The 26,187-nt window shown below is 39.1% G+C and overlaps 1 protein-coding gene across 1 annotated transcript; it reads left to right on the top strand.

The window, feature by feature from the left end:
- Window positions 1-340: 340 nt before the first annotated feature.
- Window positions 341-13,431, top strand: MTFR2 (mitochondrial fission regulator 2). Its single transcript, XM_069488905.1, has 7 exons — window positions 341-403; window positions 4,084-4,188; window positions 5,309-5,421; window positions 6,357-6,592; window positions 8,165-8,519; window positions 11,636-11,810; window positions 13,393-13,431. Exons 1-7 carry the CDS (start codon window positions 341-343, stop codon window positions 13,429-13,431), a joined length of 1,086 nt encoding a protein of 361 aa, XP_069345006.1.
- Window positions 13,432-26,187: the final 12,756 nt, after the last annotated feature.

Genomic DNA, 26,187 nt, shown 5'->3' with positions numbered 1-26,187 from the left:
CTCTTCTCTTTTTTTTCTCCCTCCCTTCCTTCCTTCCTTCCTCTTCCTTTCTCTTCCTTCTTTCCTCCCTTCCTTTCTCTTCCCTTTCTCTTCCCTTCCTGCTTCCCTTTCGCTTCCCTTCCCTTTCCTTTCTTCTTTCTCTGACTTCCTTCAAAATAATGCTGGCCAGGAGAAATTAGCTGATGGGGTAATGTGTAATGAAAGGACTCTTCCAGGATATTGAATACAATTTATGTGGCAATTGTTTTTTTGTCAAGAGTAATATTTTCTAAATTTTTTCCCAAAGGTACCAAGAGACTGATTATGTTTCCTTGAATTTGCTTCTGTATTTGCTTCATCAATGTCTCTCATATTGAATATCTTAAGAAGGATGCTGGAATATTTTGGTGTCCCTATAGACCAGGTAATTGTCTTTTAATGCATTTAAATGAATCTGTTGTATTTGTTCTTGGGTCTCCTTTTGAAAGTGATTTATATGTAAACATTTAATTTAAGGTGCAATTGTTGCTTCTCTTTAGGTGGACCAAAGGTGGATTTGCAGTTGTATAGCTTTAATATTAAATAGTTTAAGTCTAAAAAGGGATAGGATTATTGAGAAGCTATTTACCTGATAGGTCAAATGCCAAGAGAAGATACAAAGGAAGCAAAATGTAGACATGACCGTCACAGAATTACACTTATTGCTTGGATAAATAAAACCGTTCTATTTAAGGTAATTTATTAACAAATCCAGAATAAATTTGAAGGAGAGAGGATGACTTAGACCTGAGTATTGTAAGTATCCAATATATTACAAGTATCCAATTTTGGCTACTTGTTGAACATCTACATCTAAGACAATATCCTTGGTTCTGTAAGTGGTACAGAGACAAGGTCACTTGCAGGTAATGGAAGTGGTGGTGTTAGAGATTTCAGATTGGAGATTGCTCTGTGCGATGTAGTATATTGCATAACATGTTATGAAGGGATTGCAGAATACCTGTGAGGAACCAGCTGAAGTCATCATGGACTTATAGTTTTTCTTAATATTGTTGTTTTGTGATTTTTTTTTCTAGCTAAGTGTTGTTAGGGTAGTTTATTCATTAGCAGTATGTGAATACATAATATCAAAGGAATGAACCATTTTTGAATGGCACTGAACATATCACTGAAATAATTAACCAGAAAATCCATGCTTGGTAGGGAAATCAGTAAAGTCAAAATTTGGGTGCTGGACTAGGAATAGAGGAAAGAGAGGAAATCATAGTAATCATGAAGATGGCTGTTGGCAATGAAGGAGTGAGAGAAGAGGACAGGAGTTTGTCAGGATGGAAACTGCAGAGCAAGCTAGGAAGGTATCATTCAAGTTAACCCAACTCTGGGATGATTCTGTATGTACAGTATGTAGCCCTCACTGTAGTGAAGCATCTGGGCTTATGGTTCTTAGCAGTGGTGCACATATGAATGGTCCATAGAACACTTTAAATGTAAGTGCTCAAGCCTCCAAAGATTCTACTGTTAATAGGTCTGGGATCTATATCCTCTAGGCTGTGCTATCTGATAGTGTAGCCACTGGCCACATGTTACTTTTAAGTACTTGAAATGTTTGAATTCAGATCTGCTATGGGTGGATTTTGAAGACTTAGTATGAAAAAAATGTGAAATAATCTTAGGATTTAAAAAATATGGATTACCTATTGAAATGATAATACAGGTATTCTGGTGATGCTACTGTGCTGCTAGTTAACACATTTTTTCACTGTATTAATAGTATATCATATTTTTTATCATAAAATACTTATGTGTGAGTAAATGTAAGAAAATGATTGCTGGCCGGGCGCGGTGGCTCACGCCTGTAATCCTAGCACTCTGGGAGGCCGAGGTGGGCGGATCGTTTGAGCTCAGGAGTTCGAGACCAGCCTGAGCAAGAGCGAGACCCCATCTCTACTAAAAATAGAAAGAAATTATATGGACAGCTAAAAATATATATAGAAAAAATTAGCCGGGCATGGTGGCACATGCCTGTAGTCCCAGCTACTCGGGAGGCTGAGACAGGAGGATCGCTTGAGCTCAGGAGTTTGAGGTTGCTGTGAGCTAGGCTAACGCCACGGCACTCACTCTAGCCTGGGCGACAGAGTGAGACTCTGTCTCAAAAAAAAAAAAAAAAAAGAAAATGATTGCTTATCAGTAGCATATAAATTCAGAGTCTGGAATCATGGTGATGCCAAACAACCGCAGATTGTTCACATGGGTGGCTGAGCTGGTGACCCCTCTGCTTTTTGATGGTTCAGTGTATACAAATACACATATTTGTATATTATATACATATATATTGTATATTATATACATATACATATATACATATAATTTTGTTTCATGCACAAAATTATTAGAAATATTGTATAAAATTACCTTCAGGCTATGTGTATAAGGTGTAAGTGTGCATAAAACTCAAATAAATTTTGTGTTTAGATCTGGATCCCATCCCCAAGATATCTCATTATGTACATATATGTAAATATTCTGAAATCTGAAACACTTCTGATCCCAAGCATTTTGAAGAAGGAATATTCAAACTGTATATACTACATATTGAGTTCAATAAAATATGTTAAGAAAATTAATTTCACCTGTTTCTGTTTTCAAATCTGGCTACTAGAATCTGGCTACCAGAATATTTAGTTTGCATATGTGGCTTGTATTATATTTCTTTTGGAGAGCCTCTTAGGTGATTCTGGTATACCCATGGTTGATAACCACTGCCCTGAAGGATTCAAAAGGAATACAAGCCTGTCTCTGTCCTCAAAGAGTTCACAATCTAATGGGGGAGAGACAACTACCAGTGAAACAAAGTCACATGTAATTATGTATCCTATTGTATGGTACTCATTGGAACTAGTTTAGAAGAGAATAGGAAGCTCATGAAAGCAGAAATAATCAAATTTGTAGTGGAATGTGAATTGACTATTTAAAGACAGGTGGAAACCGGTTAGATCAGAACTCTACGTGTTCTGAATATGAAACACGTAAAGTGTGTTGTGGAGACTGGGCTGACAGAATTGATGGAAAACTGTGAGGCTAGTGATAGAATCAATATTCAATGTTAGACTCAAGTCTTTGGATTTGATCAGATAAATTTAGAGCTGTTGCCATTTAAAAGCAGAGGAATGGCATGACTTTGTTCAGAAGGATACTATGTGCCAACGACTTCCAGATCTTTTTTTCTAGTCTTGCCTAGGCCTATGCCTTTGATTTTTATCTATATCATGTATTCAGTATGTCAGTGATTCCCAAAGCCATTTTTCCAATGTCAGTTTTAGTCCTGAGTTCCAGGACTGTGTTATCTATCTGCTTATTAGATATACTGCTTATTGGATATTTTTATGAGGATGTTACTTATATCTGTTGCTCCTCCTAAACTTTGTCCTTATTATGGGATCTTAGGAAAATGATGAAAAGTCCAATTTATTATGTTGTTATTTTTTTTTGGGGGGAGGGGGAGGTTCCTGTGGCAATAGTTTATACCAATATGGGAAGTCCAAGGTAAAGGACCAAGTATTATTTGAGCTATAGTAGCACGTTTCACTTCTAATACCTTTTCAAGAACCAACTTCCAGCAGATAAATTCTTCTGTATGTAAATAACTATTTGAATTGTCTAAGACCTGATTTATTTATTCCCTTTTTATTTCTCCTTTAAAGGAAATTACGTAAGAATACTCTGTATTACCTCATTGTTTGATAAATCGAAATTGTCAGTTTTTGATTGGGCCAAAAGATGGGATTTTTAGGTAGGGTGGAGGAGGCAGTTTTTCTGAACAAAGTACCTTAAGGTATTTGGATATTATCAGAAACAGAACAAAATGAATTGTGGTGCTTTTTAAAAAGATTTTCCTGGAATGTATATATGTTTACTCCTATCTTTTTTAAAAAAAAGACAAATATTAATAAAGTTAATTCTTTGAAGAAGATACTTTGAGTATGCCATTCTATGTTTTCTTTTTAAAAATAAATGTTATTGCATCTCTTACATCTCCCTTTTTTCATAGATATGTAAACATGTTTAATCAGAGTACATTTAAAATAATGCTTTATCTTTAAATAGGTTTTGCTGATTTGGGAAAATAAAGACTATGGATCAACTCGGAGTATCGTTCGTATTATTGGGAAAATGCTTCCATTAGAACCTTGTCGAAGACCTAATTTTGAGGTAAGTCAGTCAACATGCATTGTTTAAGCACTGTGTAAAATAATCCTCGGTACTCCTATGGATATCAGGGTAGAACAACAAAGGAAGAAATGTTGCCTGCAAGCCAAAACCTTTAGTTTACCTCTGGAAACAAGTCATTTCACATATGTTTTTGTGGGTTTTATCTATTTAAATACAATCATGTGTTGCTTAAAGGTGGGGATACATTCAAAGAAATGCATCATTTCCTTGTGTGAACATGTCATAGAGTTCACAAACCTAGATGATATAGCCTACTCCACACCCAGGCCATATGGTATGGCCTATTGCTCCTACGCTACAGGTTTGTACAGCATATTGCTGGACTGAGTACTGTAGGCAGCTGTAACACAATGCTAAGTATTTGTGTATCTAAACATTTAAACATAGAAAAGGTACAGTAAAAATATGGAATAAAAGATAAAAAATGGTACACTTGAATAGGGAACTTACCATGAACGCAGCGTACAGGACTGGAAATTGCTCTGGGAAAGTCAGTGTGCGACACAAACACACATTAACATAGGCCCACATAGGGTCAAGATTATCACTGTCTTCCACCTCCACATCTTGTCCCACTGGAGGGTCTTCAGGGGCAATAACACGCATGGCACTGTCATCTCCTCTGGTAACAATGGCTCCTGAAGGACCTGCCTGAGGCTGTTTTACAGTTAACTTTTTTTTTTTAGTAAGTAGAAGGGGTACACTCTAAAGTAATGATAACAAGTATAGTAAACACCAGGCAATGGGGATTTTTCAGCTACATTGCGTTGCATATGTGCCGTGGCTATGTGGTCCATCACTGGCCGAAATGTTATGCCGTGCATGACTGTAATTACTTTCACAGCTAGGCAGATGTGAGCAAGACCCGAGGAGCTTCTTTTCTTTTCTTTTTTGTTTTATGCTAAATGAGATTACCCAGGGGAGAGAATATTGCTGCATGCTTAGACTTTAATTTTTCCCAGTATCTTTTCTTGCTAACAGGTGCATTTTTTTTGTTGAATATCCTTTTTCTTTTAGATTAACTTATTTAATGCAATGGAGTGCTTGTCTTCCCCTGACTCCCTGCAGAGCTCTGACTTTTTTTTTCTTTTTACTTTAGTTGATCCCATTCTTGAACTCTGTGGACTCTGATAACTGTGGATCTGTTGTTCCATCTTTTGCTGATGTTTTGTGTGTGGCAAATGATAAAGAATCCAGTTATCTCACATTTCGGTAATTTTATACGCTTATCTTGGGAAGTGGGGTGCAGGCTATAACCTGAATTCTTGCATGTGTTGAAGTTTGTCCATTATTTTTTTAGCAGACAAATGTGCAACTGTATACCATGAAGTTCATTCATATTGATTGAGCTTTTTTGCTTTATCTCTGTACTGTGCTGTGTCCTACTAATATCTTCCTAATAAGGATAATTGGTTGTTTCTCAATTTTTAGACAGCTTTTCTTAATATACATTTAAACCTAACACTAGGCCTAGGAGGGAATGATTATTAAAGTGATATCAGAATCATGTTCATTCTACTTTTTATACTGGATACTAGATTTATTATATTTTATATCTTTAGCCGAAACTTATATAGTGCCTACCATGTACCAGGCAATGATGTTAAATATATTTCAAAATTTGGATGTGTTACTCGTAGGGAGTACTAACCTCTGTGTTAGCATATTCAGATACAGGCTATAAGCACAATTCGTGTCAATTATTCAAATATTTTGGCTAAACTTGTATCAAACTGGTTTATCAATTTCCAAAAAGAAGACCATAAACTTACCTCTAACATAATCTTGAATGTAAGACCCTATAGTGTCTTACATAGAATTTCTAAATAAATTAACTTCTCTGTGTTTCAAGTTAATAGGCAGAGCAATTACAGGATAATTGTTTTTGTTTTATAACCTAAAAGCAAGGTTTGTTCTTTCATTCCCTGGCTACTTATTGGCCATCTATTAGAGGCTGCAGTCTGTCCTTCATTTTGAGAATGCAAAGCTAAATAAGATGCGTTTGTCCTCAGTGAGACTAGAGATAGTCATAGGGAAGAGGGTTGCTCTGATTTTACTGTGTTTTCTTTTGCTTTTCCTGAAAGAGTTTATTCTTTTTTGGATTGAAAGCATCCCTCCCTTTATTTCTTCTTTCCTTTCATCCACAGAAATAGTATATGGGAAAATGAAGAAGAGGAGAAAATTGAATTTTTCCATCCTTTGCCACCAGTTTGGGATCCACTGTCACCTGCTCTAAGACATAACAAACCAGTGAAAAATGATCTGCCTGTAAATGAAGATGCAATTAAAAAAATAGCTGCCCTTGAAAATGAGCTAACTTTTCTTCGCTCTCAGATTGCTGCAATTGTGGAAATGCAGGAACTGAAAAATAGTACAAATTCTGGTAAGTAACATTGGATTTTTGTTTGAGTTAGATGATACTCATGGTATAGCCTGTTGCTGTATACACCATGTTACATATAGTAACATACAGTAACATCCAGTATTTAAGTGAGTCCAATCCTAAATAGTAACTGTAAACAACATTAAGTGTATCATAAAAGGATATTGGGTATATAAAATTATTACACCTGGTGCTTATTCAGAATAAATCAAGACACATTTTTGTAATGAGGGAGATGGCTTTGGCTTAAGAAGAGCTAGCTGTATTACTGAAGATTGTATTTTTGTATTAAAAAGTGTCTTCTAAGTAAGCATTTCTAGCTCTTCAGAAAAGCACTAGAGATTAAAGAAGAAGAATGCATTGGTTTCAAAGAGGAGTATGGGGACTGGGTGTGGTGGCTCATCCCTGTAATCCTAACCCTTTGGGAGGCTGGGGCAGGAGTAGGGGGAATCACTTAGTACAGGAGTTCAAGACCAGCCTGAGCAAGAGTGAGACCTCATCTCTACAAAAAATAGAAAAATTAGCCAGTTGCGTTGGCACACACCTGTAGTCCCAGCTACTTGGGAGGCTGAGGCAGGAGGAAGACTGGAGCCCAGGAGTTTGAGGTTGCTGTGAGCTATGATGACCCTACTACACTTTAGCCTGGACGACAGAGCAAAACCCTGTCTCAAAAAAAAAAAAAAAGAAAGAAAGAGTAATATAGGTTTGAGGCCTCATATATTTCTAGTTTTTAGTTATTGCCACTATACTTCCACCAAGTTGAATAATGTTTTTCAGGTGATCCTTTTCTAAATTTTTAGAGATATAACTTGCTTTAAAAACACACACGGATGTGTGGATGTGAGTATATAAAATATAAAGCAACATAGGTACTGAGTGCTTTTCACAATGGATTTGGTTGTAAGGGCTGTGTGTAAATATGATTGCAAAGACAATCATATTTGCAATGATTGCAAATACAAATGCATATATACACATATGTAATATATAATTATACAATGTATATTTATAATGTAATTTATGTATACATTAATATACAATGATTTATATATAATAAATAAAATGATAAAAAAATATAAACTTTTAAAAAACCAATCATTTGTATTGATAGTCCTTTAGGAGCAAATCTATTATGAAAAAATTAAATACTCAATACCCATTTGAGGCTCTTGCCTAGAAAATAATATGCTTGTTTATCCAGTGTCATTATAGAGTGGATGTCTCAGTTTGAGTGTTTATAACTACAAGTTGTTGATTGTGTTTTAGCTTTTTTTTTTTTAATGGAGGATGAAGTTCAGATTATATGAATTACTAAAAATCACTTTTTATTTTCTCTTTAAAATGCATTCTTCTTCCCCTCCTACCTTTTGGGCCTATGCTGAAAATTCCCAGTTGCATTAAAAAATGAATTTACAGTTTGGCTTGACTTTTATACATGTTACTGAGTAGATGGGATTGATTCTCCTTCCTGCTATTTTAATAGCATTAGAGAAATACTCCTGTTTTGGTTGTAATTAGTGTTATATTATGACATGAGAATCTCGCATGATGTTTTAACTACTTTGTTTTTAGGCTCCTTGGACTTGAATGATGGGACCATAAGTTTGGGACAAATGCCATCATTGGGGGCTGCTCAGCTGTGTGTGGAACCAGATGAGTTTCCAAGTCCAGCGCTGTCCTCCCCTCCTCCTCCACCACCACTTCCTCCTCAGCTTTCTTCTCTCCAGCCTCCATGTTTTCCTCCCACACAACCAGGATCTAATAGTATTTGTGACTCAGATAATTCAGTGACTGAAATTAACAAACAGCACCCAGGTGCTAGTAAGACCGACTATAGTCATTCAAAAAGCCAGAGAAATAAAGATATTCCAAACATGCTGGATGTTCTGAAGGATATGAATAAGGTTAAGCTTCGTGCTATTGAACGGTATGTTGTAATTTGAGAAATGAACTGAGATTTTATCAATGATGTTTTTAGAAAAATTATATTTATGACAGTTAACATACGTAAATCTTTTTTCTTATTTTTATTCATCCTGAGTACCCCTCCCAGAGATAGTCACTTTCAGTTTTTTTGGACTATTTCGTCTAGTGTCTCATCTCTATATTTTTGAAACAGCATACTTTTGCTATTGCTTGATATTTTAATTATATTTACTTCCCATTGTAGAAGATTAGGAGCATATTCTATTAGATATTCTACCCAACACACACATACACTTCTTTAGGATTATTTTTTTCTATTTCTGTGAAGAATGTCATTGGCATTTTGATAGGGATTGCAGTGAATCTTTATAATATTGCTTTGGGTAGTATAGAAATTTTAACAATATTGATTCTTCCAATCCATGAGCATGGGATATCTTTCCACTTTTTTGTGTCCTCTTCAATTTCTTTCATCAATATTTTAACTGTTTTCATTGTAGAGATATTTCACTTCTCTACAAGTCTAGTTTATTCCTAGGTATTTTTTTTTTTATTTCTAACTATTGTAAATGAGATTACTTTCTTGCTTTCCTTTTCAGATTGTTTACTGTTGGCATATAGAAATGCTGCTGATTTTTGTATATTGATTTTGTATCCTGCAACTTTACTGAATTTGTTTATTAATTCCAATAGTTTTTTTGTGGCTGTTTAGGTTTCTATAGATATAAGATTAAATAGTCTGCAAACAAGGATAATTTGACTTCTTCCTTTCCAATTTGGATGCCCTTTATTTCTTTCTCTTGTCTGATTGCTGTAGCTAGAACTTGCAGTACTATGTTGAGTAACAGTGGTGAAAGGTGGGGATCCTTGTCTTGTTCCAGATCTTAGAGGAAAAGCTTTCAGTTTTTCCCCATTCAGTATGATATGCACTGTGGGTCTGCCATATATGACTTTTATCATATTGAGGTAAGTTCTTTCTTTACTCAGTTTTTTGAGAGCTTTTTGTTATGAAGGGATGTTGAATTTTATCGAATGCTTTTCCAGCATCAATTGAAGTGATCATGTGGTGCTTGTCCTTTGTTCTGTTGTTATGATGCATTACATTGATTGATTTGTATATGTTGACCCATCCTTGCATCCCTGGGATGAATCTCACTTGATCATGATGAATAATCTTTTTAATGTGTTGTTGAATTTGGTTTGTTAGTATTTTGTTGAGGATTTTTACATTTGTGTTCATCAGTTATTGGCCTGTAGTTTTCTTTTTTTTGTTGTGTCTTTGTCTGGTTTTGGCATCAGGATGATAAAGGCCTCATAGAATGAGTTTGGGAGTATCCCTCCTCCTCAATTTTTTGGAATAGTTTCAGTAGGATTGCTCTTAGTTCTTCTTTGAATGCTTGGTAGAATTCAGCAGTGTAAGCCAGCAACTCCTGGGAGTTTTTTGATGGGAGACATTTTATTACTGCTTCTATCTTTTTAATTGTTATTGGTTTATTCAGGTTTATTCAGATTTCTTCCTGGTTCAATCTTGGCAGGTTGTATGTGTCTAGGAATTTATCCATTTCTTCTAGGTTTTCCAATTTATTGGCATATAATTGCTCATAGTAGTCTCTAATGATCCTTGGATTTCTGTATCAGTTGTAATGGCTCCTTTTTCATCTCTGATTTTTATTTGCATGTTCTCTTTTTTTCTTACTTCGGCTAAATAGGTGTGTCAGTTTTGTTTATCTCTTTGAAAAACCAACTTTTTGTTGATCTTTTGTATTTTTTTGTTTTCAATTTCATTTATTTCTGCTCTGATCTTTATTATTTCTTGTTTTCTACTAATTTTGGGTTTGATTTGCTCTTGCTTTTCTAGTTCTTTGAGATGCATTGTTGTTTATTTGAAGCTTTTCTACTTTTTTGATGTAGGCACTTATTGCTGTAAGCTTTCCCACATCTTTCATGTCTCAGTAAATGGCAACACTGTCACCCACTTGCTCAGTCCCGAAGTCTAGGAATCATCCTTATTTCTTCTTTCTCTTTCTATCTCGCATCCTTTCCAGCAGCGTATGGCTCAGCTCTGTGTTCCCTCCTGATCCCCACTGCCTCCTCCCTGGGCTACGTCATCTTCTCTAGTGTGGGTTCTGCTATAGCCTCCTAACTGGGCTCTCTGTTTCATTTTTGCCTCCTTATTCTGAAAATTGAAGTCAGATCTTGCCATTCCCCTGCTTCAAACTCGTCTATGGGTTTTCCGTGGTTCTTAGAGTCAATTCCAGAGCCCTTGTTGAGGCTGCAAGACCCTCCAGGATCCAGCCCTTGCTCCTCTCGTGCACCTCATCTCCTACTTCCCATGTTGCCCACTGCACTCCAGCTACACCTGGTTTTCTTTTTCCTTTGCTCACACATGCCAAGCTAACTTCCTGATGCATCCACCAGGTTTTTATACTAAAATTGATTCCTTGTCAGTGTCTTAAAGAGGCCGTCACCTCCTTAAAGAGGCTGTCACCTCCTTAAAGAGGCTTTTCCTGATCATATCTCATCTAATGTGATTCTGTCCTTGGTCACTATCACATTTCCCTATTTTATTTTATTCACAGCACTTACCATTGTCCAAATGATCTTGCTTATGTGTATATTGATCTCCTGCCTCCGGACTGGGAGCAGGATACTGTTATACCCCAGAGCATAAAGTGGAGCCTGATAGAATAATGGGCATTCATTGAAGAGGGAATGAATGAATGACCAAACGCATGAACAAGTAGCCTAATGGTTTTCTGTTCGTGAACTCTAATCCTTTTAAAGGTTCTTAAATATTTCTTCAAATTTTCCTACCTACTGGAAAATTAGAAAATTAATAAAGATCTTCAGCATAGTGATATTTGACAAATCCCAGGTCATAGCAAGTTTGTGGTAAAGCCCCAGCCCACATGGTTTCTTGGTTTTCTGATTCTTAATTCATTGTGCTTTCCAGATTCCTTATTCTATGGTGAAAATTTCTTGAAGATTAATTAGTCTTCAATCTCATGAAAACTAATTAGATTGTAATATATTCTGCTTGTGTTTCTGCTGTGTTTGTCAACAAGGAGCTAAAATTACATCAAAGTTTTAATTTATTCAATTTTTTAAAAAAAATAGGTCACCTGGTGGTAGACCCATTCGTAAAAGGAAAAGACGAAGTTCACATTGGGATCCAGTGTCTGTAATATCTCATGCACTTAAGCAGAAATTTGCCTTCCAAGAAGATGATTCTTTTGAGAAAGAAAATAGATCTTGGGAGTGTTCCCCATTTTCTAGTCCAGAAACTTCAAGGGTAAGCTATAATAATGTAAAATTCATTTTTCAGTTCTCAGGTGTACTGTTCATGACAATAGCTTTGTGTTCAAGTTCTCTTTAAGTAATTAAGCAGAATGGGCTATACAATTGTTTGCTGACGCTGCTTATGTTTCTGTTGTTTTTGTTAATTTTACATACTCATTTTTACTTTTAGCCCTTATGAGGTCTTCTGAATTAAAACACTTAATTTGAAAAATACTTTTGTATAAGTTTATAATGATTTATCCTGGAAAGGTGCCAATATGATGTTGTTGTCTGCAGAATGAACTGGACATTTGAAACTTTGAGAGGACCTGGGAAGAATGGCGCAATAGATTCACCCTAACCATGTGGAATGTGAATACTCTAATATTTTTCTCATTCACATATAAAGACTTTGGATTATTGAGTTGAATAGATTGTTAACTCTGCTTTTAAAAAAGGAAATGGGATCATAGTTACCTTTAAGGACAACACTTACTGGATGCTTAAAAGGACATATACTGTATTTCAAGCACTTGATCCTTAAGATTGCTCCTTCCTTGGAAGTCTTTCTTATATTTAGAAATAATTCTAATTTTGGGGGTGGTTTTCACATCTCATAATTTGGTTGAGTACATAAGAATAAGCCTTGGGGCTGAGAGGAGTGTGGTTGAAGGACGTGTCTAAAGTCAGGTGGATGGCATTGAGGAGTGACCCACATCAGCCGAGGCAGAGTTTGGAAAACTCAAATGCATGTGGCCATTGAGGAGTGTACTAGCGAGGAGAGTTGTCCTAGCCTCACTCTGGTGTGTGTGGTCTCTGAGGTTGCCTCTGTGTGTGTTGTGTGTGTGTGTGTGTGTGTGTGTGTATACTGTATCTGATGTTTAGCATGTGGGCTCAGAATTATATTTTTAACTATTTAGAAAGGCGAAAAGTATGTAGAACTATTACAATAAAAAATGCAAATGTGTCTAAAATAAATGTTTAATTCTAATATTTGTATAGCAACTTATAACTTGCAAAGTACTTTTTTCACTCATCTCATTTGATCTTTACGGCAATATCCTAAAAAAAAAAAAAGAGGTGAATATTACTTGTTTAACATATGAGGAAAATACGCCTCATAGGGCCCATAATCCCACATCTAAGGGGCAGAGCAGAGACAAATTCTCGGGTGTTTGAAACCTGCATTTATCCACGAAGTTCACTTAGACAAAACATACTGTGTCCCAGTGGCAGTGGATAGGTGCAGTGTCACTGGGTTGTCATATGCTGCTTACTGTTTGTTCAGGGTCTCTTTGCGCTTTCTTTCCAACCAACTACGAGCATTTCAGAGAAAGAATAATCTCTTTTTATGTATTTTGTAGCACCTAATTTGAGGTCAGACATGTAGGGACTCAAATTGTAGTTGACTGGGAGCTCAGTCTGTGCTGCCGAGTGTCTCTCTCACTTTTGTGTCCTTGGCTCTGCAGAGCTGACTCTCACATGACTATTTGCTGTTGAATGAATCAAACCTCAAAGGGTCACCTGGTACTTGTCATTCTTTTTTTTTTTTGACATTAGAATAATTTCTGTGTTAAACATTTGCTTTATTTCAGTTTGGACATTGCATTTCGCAGGCAGAAGGACTGAACTAAAGAAAGAACTGGTAAACACAAAAGCTGTTGACCAAGATGTCTGCAGTAAGAGCTGTGTCTACACTTGGAAGGAAAGATGGCAGAAAAATGCCAGCCTGTCTTTCACTACATTTCAAAGCATCTTCTCTTCTGTTGAATGCAGTTAAATGAAGTCTGTGTACTGGGATTTGTTAGTTCAGAGGTCTGAAGGATCTTGACTCTTAAGGATACCTGTTTCTGGTTTTGGAAGAGCCAGCAATTAACTGACTACTGATGACAGTTAGGTGTAAGTATTTTTTCATGTATATTAATAATATGAATATATTATTCAGCACACATGCAGAGTACATACTTCAAATAAGTTTCCTAAGCAATTATGATTTCTTAATTTAAGAACCTTTGAATCTTTAAAAAATTGATAGTGATCTGATTTACTTGTCCTCCAGCAACTTGGAGATTTTCAAAGAGGATAAAATTATAGTTTTTCATTAAGACAGTCATAGTTTAAATTGTATAAGTTGAGCCTTTTAAAACTTCTGAGATGATAAATTATTCTTAGAAATTTATTTAGACTGTTAAATGCTAAAAGAAGTATTTAAAGTCTTCTTGACAAGTTTTACCTATACTTGCTATGTAAATATGTGTACCTGTCATTTTTTGTTCCTTTGTTCCTTATTACATTTATACTCTGTTCCTTTGCAAACAGAGAGTAAAATAAACGTGCCTTTTGAACTTGGTTGTGTCTTGTAACAATGCAAATGATTTCTTCTTTGTGAAATCTGACCTCTTTTTTGGGAGAGGGAGTTCTGTAGGTAGAGTTTCTGGGGTAATATTAATGAAACACATACATCTGCCATAGGTATTTTGTCCCTCTTCACCCACATAGTACTGTGATATGGAAATTTACATGTTTCCCTAGACCCTTCTGCCTGTGCAATGGCCAGAGAGCACTCAGCACTCACCCATTTTGCCAGGCTCTCTGCTTTCGGAAAAGCCCAACTTGCCCAGTTTTCTTGTACTGTGGCAGAGGGTTGGTTGCCTGGCCCACCTCCATTTCCAACCCCCTTCTCCCTGGCCACTTTCCAGGTAAGAGTGGCCATACAGCAGTCATCTTATGACCATGAGGAACAGGTTTCGAATCCCAGAGATGCGAACCCTGACATTGCTGAGCTGTTGAATCAACACCAGCAAAGACCTATCTCCAGACTTCTTGCTATAAGAGAAAGACATAGGAGAAAAATACGCCTTGTGGGCTTTCTGTTACTTGCAGCCAAAAGCATTTGTTTCTACCTTTGGAAGCTACCATCCTCTGCCAAATAAAGTATTTATATTTCTTGATAAACCTCAAATTGAATTTTTTGAGGACTTTTCTTCTCTACTTTAGAATGAATTTCCCACCTTCTCAAAGCATATTTCAATACCAATGATGTATTGGGATTGAGTTGACCTTGGGCTCCCTGCTTAGAAGTCTGACTCCTGATGTGCTGGGGACACATGGGCATATGCCCTAAAATCTCCCTTCAGGAAGGCTCGTGAGTGGCCTAATTTGGGGTAACTGTTGTGTTTACTGCAGAGTTCCTGAGGGTTCGGGATTCACTTGAGGCCTTCATCATGAACTTATGTATAAATTACCTAAAACCTAAATTGTTCATAAGATTCATATTTGAATACTTTTAAAACTTATTTAACTATACTGTGAATGCTGAAACTTTTTTTGCAAGTTATATAAATGCTAGCTTCTTTTCCTGACTCTAAAACATTAATTCTCTCACTTGGCCTAGAAGAAGAGTCTCCTTCTTTCTCTTCCTCAGATGCCTTAAACTAGGTTGCATTTTCCTTCCCAATTTCCTGTTAGTTAATCCCCATGAACTAAGGTGTTTGACAAAGCATTCTAATACTATCTTACATTTGGAAAATGAAAAAATGAGTTTTATATTATAGACTGCAGAAAGTTAATGCTATTCAAAATCTTGATGATTGAGATGTGCAGATAATAGCAGTGGTTTTCACGGCAGGGAATGGAGACACAACATCCTGAAAGTGTATCAGAATCTAGAGGGGACCCCAAATTGAAAATCATGGCATGGGAATGTTGGGGAGGGGATATCGAAAGGTCTTGCTTTTACAATGAGAATATATATATATATATATATATATATGTTTTATTAAATCTAAAAATTTCTGTCTTAGTCTAGTCAGGCTGTCATAACAAAATACCCTAAACTGAGTGGCTTATAAACAACAGAAATTTATTTTTCAGAGTTCTAGAGGCCGGGAAGTCCAAGACCGAGGCTCTGGCAGACTCAGTGTCTGGTGAGGGCCTGCTTTCCAGTTCACCGACAGTCCCTTGTGTTCTCACACGGTGGAGGGGGTGAGCTCGCCCTCGGGGGTCTCTGTTATAAGGGCACTGATTCCAATCACAAGGGCTCTGCCCTTTTCATCCATTTACCTCCAAAAGGCCCCACCTCTTAATACCATCACCTTGGGAGTTAGGATTTCATCATGAATTTTGGAGGAACATAGCATCCAGGCCATTGGAATTAGGCTTGGGGAGAAACGGCCATTTGCACAAAGATAATTTAGATGGTAGCAAAGGGGAAAGACCATTTAAATATTTTTGCTGGATATGAAGTACACACTCTTTTTGGATTGGAGAGGTTAAATATGGAATGGGTTTATTTTAAATTAACCCCTACCTCCCCCCAAAGCCCCCAAGGAGGTCAAGAAGAGTGAAGTGTGGAATTTTTACATCAGAAAATATAAAGGTTGGTTTCTTTGGGAAGTGGAGATGAATGTGCAGGAAGCCTCTGGTGTGTTCTTAAGGTAATACCCATGCCAGGGAAGGAGGCAGGAGGGCGAGGGGGCAGCTGGGCTGTGACGCCATCTCAACAAGGGCCTTAGCACATCCTTTGGGGGCCCTGGAGCCCTTTTGCTCTGGGGGTTCTGGGTCTTTACACGTTTGCATTGACGGAACATTGCGGGAGGGGCATGACCTTGAACAAGGGCAGTTTCCAGAGAGGGCTCTCAGGTCCGAAGACAGACCACGGTGGCGCATCACAGGCCATCACGGAGGGCATGGAGTCTAGAAATGTTGCAGAGCCACTGAATCAGACATAAGAGCCTGCCCTAAGTTATAAAGCCTGCCTTACACTGCAGTTAGCTCGAGTAGTACAGATTGTCCAGCATTCCCAGGACCCACTGCCCTGTCATCCTTCCACTGAGCTAGTTCTTATACTCACCTTCTTGAGAGTGTTTGCTTTCCCAAAATCAGGGGTGAGGTAGGGTAGGAAAGCCTTCCCGTCTTTAAAGCTCTATTCCTGTCTGTGCCTACGGGCTTGCGTGTGGCCCATTCCTCAGCAACTTCTGCCGTGGCTCGGGCAAGAGCAGGAGCGGGAACCTCTGGCCGGTCGGTCACAGCTTTGTCCTTTCCTCTTCACGGAAATTCCTTGTGTTCACCAGGACTCAGAGCATTGAGCAGTTATCCCATCGTGGAAGGGAATCAGGAGAACTGAGTTGTCACTTCTCTGGGTGATAACTGTGTAACAAGGAGGCCAGACGGAATGTGCCGCAAGGTCCCATGTACGACAGTAACATTCGTGACTTACTTGCTCTGGTGAGAAAAGACACAATCAGGGGCGACTCGGTTGTGCTTTCAGTTTCTGTACTGTGTCAAATATTCTTACCAAGGAGTTGCTCCTTGGGCTGGACGCAGCGGGTCCCTGACAACTCCTGTTACACTGTACCTGGGAATGGGCTGTAAGGTACCTTTTAGGCAGTAGCAATAGCTGTCATTTTGAATGGCACTTACCATGGACCAGCTCTGCCCTTAGTGCTTTCCATGACATCCACACTGTGGAGTGGAGGCTGCTACCCTCGTGTTCCAGAGGAGGAACTTGGCACAGAGAGCCCCCTCCCCCCCCACCCCCCGCCATAGTTAGCCCAGGTTCTCACAGCTGGTTTAGTTGGGATTTTTGTTTTTTTATTCGCCAGGCTGGTCTCGAACACTGGCACTCAAGAGGTCCTCCCGCCTCAGCCTCCAGAGTAGCTGGCGACAGTCCTGTGGTGGTGCCTGGGCTTTAAGAGCTGGGATTTACCTGCTTAGGGTAATACCCATGCCAGAGGGATGGATTTCCCAACCCATGCTTTTATCCACTAGGCGACACTTCCGTTTTATAAGTTTGCTTATCTATTTATTTAGACTTTGCCTTGTTCCAGAAAGAATTTAAGGCAGCTTACAGGGATATGTAAAGCACGACAAAATAGCCTAACAAGAAACCAGAAGAGGAAAAAAAACCTGCAGACTGCAGTTTTCCATAGTCACCACAAGAGGACAGTATAACACCGAGCGCACCCAGGCTGGTGGCAACAGCCAACTCGTTAATCACATTCTGATATCAAATTTTTAGAAATTATAGACAAAGCAAGGTTAAATTTAGTATTAATTGCAAAAGCAGTTTATTTTAAAGGGCATTCATGAATTATAAATAGCCACATCCTTGATAGATCCGAGATTACTCATGTCATCAGGCTAATTCAACTCTTCCCAACAAATAAATATTCTATACAATTCAATGATGAAAGCAAGGGATAGTATTGCTTAATTGTCAGGCTTCAGCATTGCAGTGGGACTCTCACAAGTTCTTCGGTTTGAGTACAATTATTTATTTAACGACTAGGGAAAGGCACAAGGCTTATTTTGAATATGTTTATGGTTTTTATTTTTATCTCAGTAAGGACTGGTAAGTTAAAGTGGTGGAAATTTTTATTAGGTATACCATAACTTCTACATGCGAATGAGGGCTTCCAAAGGTATTGTACTTGTTTAAAAGATCACCCTCCCTTCATTTTTCCTTCCCTGCGTGTGAGCCCAGGGTCTTCCAACAGCTGAGATAATAAGACTGACTGAAAGCTAATCCTGAGTCTGCTGGGGCATGGAATGACGGCGTGTGGCACAGGAGCCAGTATGCCAGGACTTACCCTCTGGGTGGGACAGCGCTCTCTGTCCCACGCAGTCTCAGCTTTGCTGTGAGCCGGGCTACCCCTTCAGGTCACCCCTCACTGTTCAGCTCCCAGCCGTGCCCTAAGCGGCCGGTAGCCAGGGGGCTGTGCTATGCCTGCTCGCGCCAATCCTTCCCCCCTGGAGATCAAACCATTCTTTCTGCCTTCCCTAGTCTTGCTGTCTGTGGTCACGGATGATGATAATTAATCATAATAGCTAAATTCATTGAACACTTAATTTGTGCCAGCCACTTCACAAGCATTGATTTGTTAAATTCTCATAATAACGTTATGAGATACCTGCCATCATACGCCCTTTCAACAGAGGAGGAAACTGAGGAACAGAGAGGTTATACTTTACTCAAGAACATACCACTAGTAAGCTGCTAAGCCGGGACTCAAACCTGGGCAGTTTGCTCCAGAGTCCACGTTCTTAACTGATAAGCCAACCCCTCCCCACAGTGGACACCCCCCACCCCGACCCCACCATCCGACTTCACAGGTGGTCTCCCAGGCTCCAAAAGCAGCGTCAGCGTCTGGACCCCAGGCCCCATGCTGGCATAACTGTGCCTGGCCTTAGCTGTTTCCACCACGTGGGGATTCCTACTCATCCTTCAAGACACGGTTGAAAGAGCATTTTCCTCAGAAGTCTTTCCTTACCTCACCACATCCCCCCCACCTGTTCCCCACCCCCCCCAGCAGCAGATATGACCATTTCCCACTTCGTTTCCACACGGAACCAGAGACTTCTGTCTGCCTCTGGATTTACTGCAGTTCCAGTTGCTTCGTGGTCTGTCTCTCTCCAGCTCCACTGGGCTCTTCTGAGTAATGTGAGGGTAGAAACTGGGTCTTATTCATCTCATTTCTTCCTGCATCCACACGACAATCATAGCCAACAGTTAGCGAGCACTTCAGTGTGTGAAGAATGGTGCTAAGTATATAGGTTATCTCATTTAGTCACAAGCATTCAAGAGAGATATCATGAACCCCATTTTACAGACGAAGAAAATGGAACTCAAGTAGCTTGTCTAAGGTCAGTTGCTACTAAGCGGAAGAGCTGGGCCTGAACCTGGGATTCCGACTTGAGAGCCTGTGCATGTCTATTAGAATATGCATCCTCTGTTGGCACCCGGGTTAGAAACAGACTTGATGTAAACTTATTTAGTTAAAACCACATCTATTGTTTAATAACAGACCTACCCGGAGGTATAAAAAATAATGCAAGTTAATTGCTCAAACTCATGCAGCTAGGAGGCTTCAGAGCTGGGTTTTAAATCAGGACTGCCGGAAGGCCAGGAACTTTGCTCTCAGGGTTTGTGGCCCATGTTTGAAGTGAACATATGATCAAGCTACTTGATATCAAGATTGGTCACAAATGAGATGTGACTTTCAAGTAATTCAGGTGATGTTCTTGCAAGGGTTGTAATCTGGCTCTGAAGGCATTTCCTAAAGACTAGTTCTGAAAATATTTTGAGCAATGGCTACACTGGCCGCATTACCCAGGACTGATACTCATTTTAAATGTAGACTTTCTGGTAAGAGTGTTATTAAATCAAAGGACTTTAAAATCATCTGTATATTTTGTGATTGATATTGCCTAGACAGATGATCAGATCCAAGATTTAAAGTTAGTGATTTTTTAAAATTAAAAAAAATTTTTATTTAAAGAAATCCTGATCCCAATAGAATAAAGTTAATTTTAATAGATGATAGAGTAAAATTTGAATGAAGATAAAAACATTCTTGACTATTTAGGTCAAAAGGAGGCTAGTTTTGACAAAAGCTATTGCAGTATTGCATCATAAATATATCTGTTTTCCTATATTCTTTAAGATGTACATAGGACTTTCATACCCATCTGTTATTTTCTACTCAAACTGAATATTACAACCAAATTTTAGTCACTAAAAGAGCAGGTGGAAGGTGGAGCATCACTGACGTTAATTTCTCTTCCTTTAATGGCACATGCCTGCTGCCGGGAATCCCCAACTGCACAGACTGTTGACACTGGCGATAATCAGTTTGAAGTGAATGAAAACATTTTGTTGAATTCTGCTAGTTTGACCATTTAACCTACTGTATGCTGTGCTGAGCATTAGATTCGTAGTTTTTAGTGCGAGCTCCATTCTGTAAGAATCCTAACTTTTGCCTTTTTCAACCTGATTTCTAGAGTTTTAGAAAAGCATATTAAAATGATCTCCTGTGCATTCTATCATAGTTGCTCATCTCCGTTTCCTCTGTCCGGAAGTCACAGGGAGAAGTTGGGGTGAACAGAAAGAGCATCGACTGAGCGTGGGAGACTGGAGAGCTGGTCCCTGCAGTGACCCTCACATACTGTGTCATTAGCCAAGTCTTCTAATGTCTTTTGGCCTCAATTTCCTTCTTTATAAAGTGAAGACTTTAGGAAAAAAACCCTATGACTGAATAGAGGATGTAAAATACGTACTTTTAGAAGCTATCTCACTTACCTATTCTTCTTTATTGTAGCTGCACAAATGACCAAGTATGATGACCCTACTTTGTTAAATAGGCAAATCCAAGATTTGACACATCTATTCTTTTATTTCAAGGCCTGAATTATGTCATTTTGCCCAATTAATTTGTAGAACATCAATGATCCCTCAATGACAATGAACCATGAAACATTTCTATTTCAGAGTTGCGCCTGTAAGATCATAATTGTACTGGTTTGTTCTTTTTGATGGAAAGTGAGAGGGGAGCTTAAATTTCTGTATTTTTGATTTCCCAAGTTCATTGACACATACCACCGCCCTACACATCCCTATCGGTGTGTGTGCAGATGGAAGCTACGTGTAGATGGGGTATTGTGTCCGCTTTATTCACAAGTATCTCTCTGGCATCTAAATAAGGCCTGATTCCTAAATGCCTACTGTGTTCTAGGTATTATGCTAGGTCCTCGAGAAATAATAAAACACCTTTAAAACTCCTCCCAACTGCAGCTCTTGCTTTGCTCAGCTTATGATTATCGAATGTTTAGCTAAAAATCTTTTTTATTTAAGATCTAGCCAGTTGGTACAGGACCCAATCACTGTATTTTCATATAGTGTTTTCCTTCAAAACACTTAGCTAGTATACATTTTGAAGATAAAAAATCATCTTTGCTTTGAATGCATAGGTTTTTCAGAACTCTCCTGCTCTTTGTAGAGATTCATAGCATACTTTTTGAAAATATTTAATAGTAAGATGCATGAGGTTCTTTTGTCTTTGACCTTGAGGAATGTGAGGATGCTGAATTTAACTAAAAATGTTAAGATGTTTTCTGAAAATTTTAAATGGAAATTTATTCACATAATCATGATAATTCCAACTATAGAGTCCAAGCTCAATGTATACCTGGAATGAGACATTCCTGAATAAACACCTCCTCTCAAAACAAACAATAAAATGTACACAAATTTATGTCATAGTGATAGAAGTAATACCTGCTCATAAGAGGAGTTCCACTGCATACCGAACAACTTAGATGTTTGGAATAGCACACCCATCTGGGACTATGCAGAGAAGTTTGCATCCCGAGAAGTTTCACCAGGATAGTGAGGGGTCCTGGATGTCACCTTTTACAAGGAGGAATTAATACAATTGGTGGTGTTTAATTTGGAAGCCGAGATTGATGGGGGACACGGTAGTTCTCTTCTATGGAGGAGGATTGATCTCATGTGTTGCTCCAGATGGAAGCTCTAGGCTCATGGGTGGAAGTTAAATGGGAGCAGATGGAGGCTGAGAATCAGGAAGATCCTTCTAACACCGAGAGCTGTTCAGCCCTGGAGTTGGACACATCGAGAGGCCGTGAATTCCCTGTGACGACCTCCCGTGGAGGTCCAAAGACTCCAGATACACACTCGGTAGAGGAGATGGTCAGAGTGATTGGGAGTAGGACTGTGGACTGTGACCAGAAAGGCTTTGGCTGCAACCTCACAGCTCTGTGACCTGGTCTTGACCTTAAGTTGAGTTTCACTTACAATTAGAATTGTAAGTGAATATTCACTTACAGTTGATTAACAAGGACTTATTTATAGCAATAATAAAGATAATGCACATCAGTTTATCACTTAAGATCATGAGTGTGCTTACATTCAATATAACGAAAAAGAAAGGTAAACGTAGAAAGACTATTTTTACCTAGCTATCTCAGAGAACAAGGGGGAATGTTCTGATTAAGTTGTGTGGAATTTTCGGGGAGCTATCACTGAGTTTTTCGTTCCATTTCATCTGCAGCCTGCTGCGTTGCTGCATTTCGAAAAGTGACTTCAAGAAAGTGACGTTATCCTTTTTAAAGATAACTTCCCTTTCCAAGGTCTTTTATTTATTTTATTTTTTACTTCTTAAGAGGCCTTAATTAAAGTAAAGGAAGAGTCAAATTCTCCCGTTTTCCTCTGAGCTAGATTCTATTTATAAGTATATGGGAATAAAATAAAAATGAGAAGGCAATATATAATTAGTTTTAAGTTTATTAAGTTTTACGTTATTACTAACATTTGAATTGCTAATGCTATAAAATTATGTGATATCCCAAAATTATGTATTTTAGCCATCTACATTACTTGGGGATATTTTTCTGTAGTTTTTGAAACAGCATATGCTTTGTTCACTTGGGTAAAATGTTTCCTACCCAAAGGCCTTTACATATCCATGATCTCATTTAATGCTCAAAATAATCTCAAACGGTAAATATTGTTATTCTTCCCATCTTGCTGATGGAGATTCTGAGATGCAGGGGGCTTTAGTAATGTGTGGAGTCATGACATGTTCAAGTAGCCGGCTCGGGGCTCAATTGCTGACTGTGAACCCCACGTTCTATGGGCTAAAATATGAAGCATGAGTAAGAGTCGGCAAGAATAAGAAAGGAAAAAATATGTTTTATAAAATATTGCCAGCTCTTTGTTATCTACCTATGCAGCTATCAAATATGACCATCCAATGTGCTGTTTGACTGCCGAGTTACTCACTCTACAGAACAGATATAACTGGGAAGACCTGTTATCCCCCGTCTTGAACTGTATTTTCTCCATGAGCATCAGTTATCTGTGTGAGATGATTTGTAGGGTAAGGTGTTTTCAAAAACAGTCCTTCCTCCTCCTGCTCCCTACCCTCCTCTTCTCTCTCCTGCAGCTCAGGCCTCCTTTTCCCTTTTACCTGATCCCAGGAGTGAGGGGCTTCAACGTGACTGCAGAAAGAACTTAAGAACCCCAAGGCTCTGAGAGAGATGGAGGTTTCCATACGAATCCCTCCTGTTACTCTCTTCTGCAAGGTTTCCGTTTGCCTTTTGGAGCTGGAACAGGGCTGCTTTTCATTGCCTGCTTCTATATAAATCTAAGCATTGGTTTTTTTAAAAAGTATACAGGTAACAAAATCACATTGCCCAAGATCAGGAGATTAAAAATATTGGAGAATTTCTTGCTAATATGACTACTTAGCAATTTTCTGTAGTCTATAATATTTCAGACCTTCTTTCCTTTTTATACATTGTGGGATAACTTAGGGTCAGCTGCCTCAACGTAGCTTTTGTGAAATGCATCTGTTCATTCTACATCGGAGAGCAAAGTAGACATCACTGACACGACACTTTCCCTGGGGATTTTGAGAAGTGCCAAGGGTTGGGCGTTTGCCCCAAGGGGCTTATTGAACCATTTTTCCAATGAAAGTGGCCCCCATCCTCACCTTCAGAAGAAATACTCATTCTAGCTGCTAAGAGAAGACCATTTTCTTCCTATGACTGTGGTTGTAATCACACTGCATGTACAATCTGACATCTTACCCTTTCATTGACACTAAAATATCTACATTTTCCCTGTTGCTATACAGCTTCTTCACCCCCAACTTTTAATGATCACACAACTTTTCACTGAAGATGTATCTTCTTATGTACTTATCCATTCCACAAATTGTTGGACTTTGAGATTTTTTTGTTTTATCATTTTCTAATCTTTTCTGATGGATCATTAATAAATATTTTATTTTCATTGGTTTATTTAAAAATTAAAAATTTTAGTTTTATAACAAATGTATGCTTGGCTGGACGAAGTGGCTCATGCCTGTAATCCTAGCACTCTGGGAGGCCTAGGCAGGAGGATCACTTGAGCTCAGGAGTTCAAGACCAGCCTGAGCAAGAGTGAGACCCCGTCTCTACTAAAAATAGAAAAATTAGCCAGGCGTAGTGGTGCATACCTGTAGTCCCAGCTACTTGAGAGGCTGAGGCAGGAGAATCACTTGAGCCCAGGAGTCTGAGGTCGCAGTGAGCTATGATGATGCCACTGCACACTTTACTACCCAGGGCAACAGAGTGAGACTCTGTAAAAAAAGAAAAAAAAAAAAAAAAAAAAAAGGTATGCTTGGTTCACACACGCACGTAAAAATGCAAACATGGGAGGAGTCCACTTGCTCAAGGCTTCCTGGGTGTGGCTCTGGGTCATGTTCCTCAAATTTAGCTCAGAATAAACCTCTTTAAATTATATATATAACAAAATGCAAACATGGCAAAAAGGCCTACAAGTAAAAAGTCCACTTCCCCACCCTCCAGTTCCTCAAGTTCCATCTTCAGAGGCAACTGTGGTCATCGGGTTCCCATGTGTCCTTCCAGAGATGGTCTAGGCATACTCTATGCGTGAGTGTATGTGTGCCTCTTTCTTTTTTTAGTGCCGTGTGGTAGTTCATTGCGAGGTTATAGGGCTCCCACACAGAGTGTGTGGTTTGTGCAAGTGCCCTGCCCTGGGGCTGCTTCCACTTAGAGGAAAGGGCACGGTTTTCTTCCAACAGGGTGCTACCCACTGGCTGAGTCATGTGCCTACCGGGCTGCAGGGGGCGGAACCGAAACTATAGACTGGTGCCCTGTGTGGCTACGTGGTAATGAATTTAGCTATCTGTTGATGGAAATGTGGATTATTTCCTGTACAAACTACAACAATGCACCAATAAATGTCTACATGCACTTGTGTATCTTAAATTCTTGGAAGTACAACTGTGGATACAAAGGTCATGTGCAACTGTACGCAGTCACTCTGGCGACTCTAGTGCCCGTGCGTGCTGGCGCTGTGAAGAGCTGCCTGCTGTGGACGTGTTCCAGCAAAGGGGACTCTTCAGGGAGCCTTGGAGGGGTCCCACGACATTGTTGGGCTCTGGAGCCAGCTGTCAGCGACTCTGACAATGATTTAACCCTTTGGTTCTCAATATTTTCATGTGGAAACCGGAAAAAATGATACTCCTGACTTCAGAGGGTTGTTGTGAGTTAATACATGCAAAGCTCTTAAAACAATGCCTTGATGATAAACGCTCAATACAGGTTAGCTGCCCTGCCCTCCTCCTGCTCCTCATGTCACTGGACTTCTGGGTAGACTCTCTGAGCACCTCAGCGAGGCCTGAGAAACTTTCGAATTTTGGGTCCTTTTGATTTAGGTAGCATCTCAGGTCAGTGGTTTCAGATAGGCCCGACATCTATGGTGAGTTCTCACTCTGCGTCCCTGTAAAACTCGCCACTGGTTCACTGTTAAAATTTGAGACCCTTGTGGGCTTATGCTAATTCCTTTCTCTAGGGCAGAGTGTTTCACTGCCTCTTATCAAGACTGCAACAGTGTGGATAGCTGTGCGCATGCGCAAGTGTGCGTGTGCGTGTGCGTGTGCGTGTGCGTGTGCGCATGTGTGCGTGAGTCTGCAGGGTTGGGGCATGGGGCGGTTGCAGCTGTCTGCTCCATCGTCTGGACAGCCCATAGGCAAGATCCAGTTGCTGGGGACCTTGCCAGCGTACTGCCCCTGGCAAGCAAGTGG

The sequence above is a fragment of the Eulemur rufifrons genome, chromosome 15, assembly GCF_041146395.1.
Source record: "Eulemur rufifrons isolate Redbay chromosome 15, OSU_ERuf_1, whole genome shotgun sequence".
NCBI lineage: Eukaryota > Metazoa > Chordata > Mammalia > Primates > Lemuridae > Eulemur > Eulemur rufifrons.
Note: the sequence above shows the minus strand (reverse complement) of the source record. Positions and strands in the feature narration are given on the sequence as shown.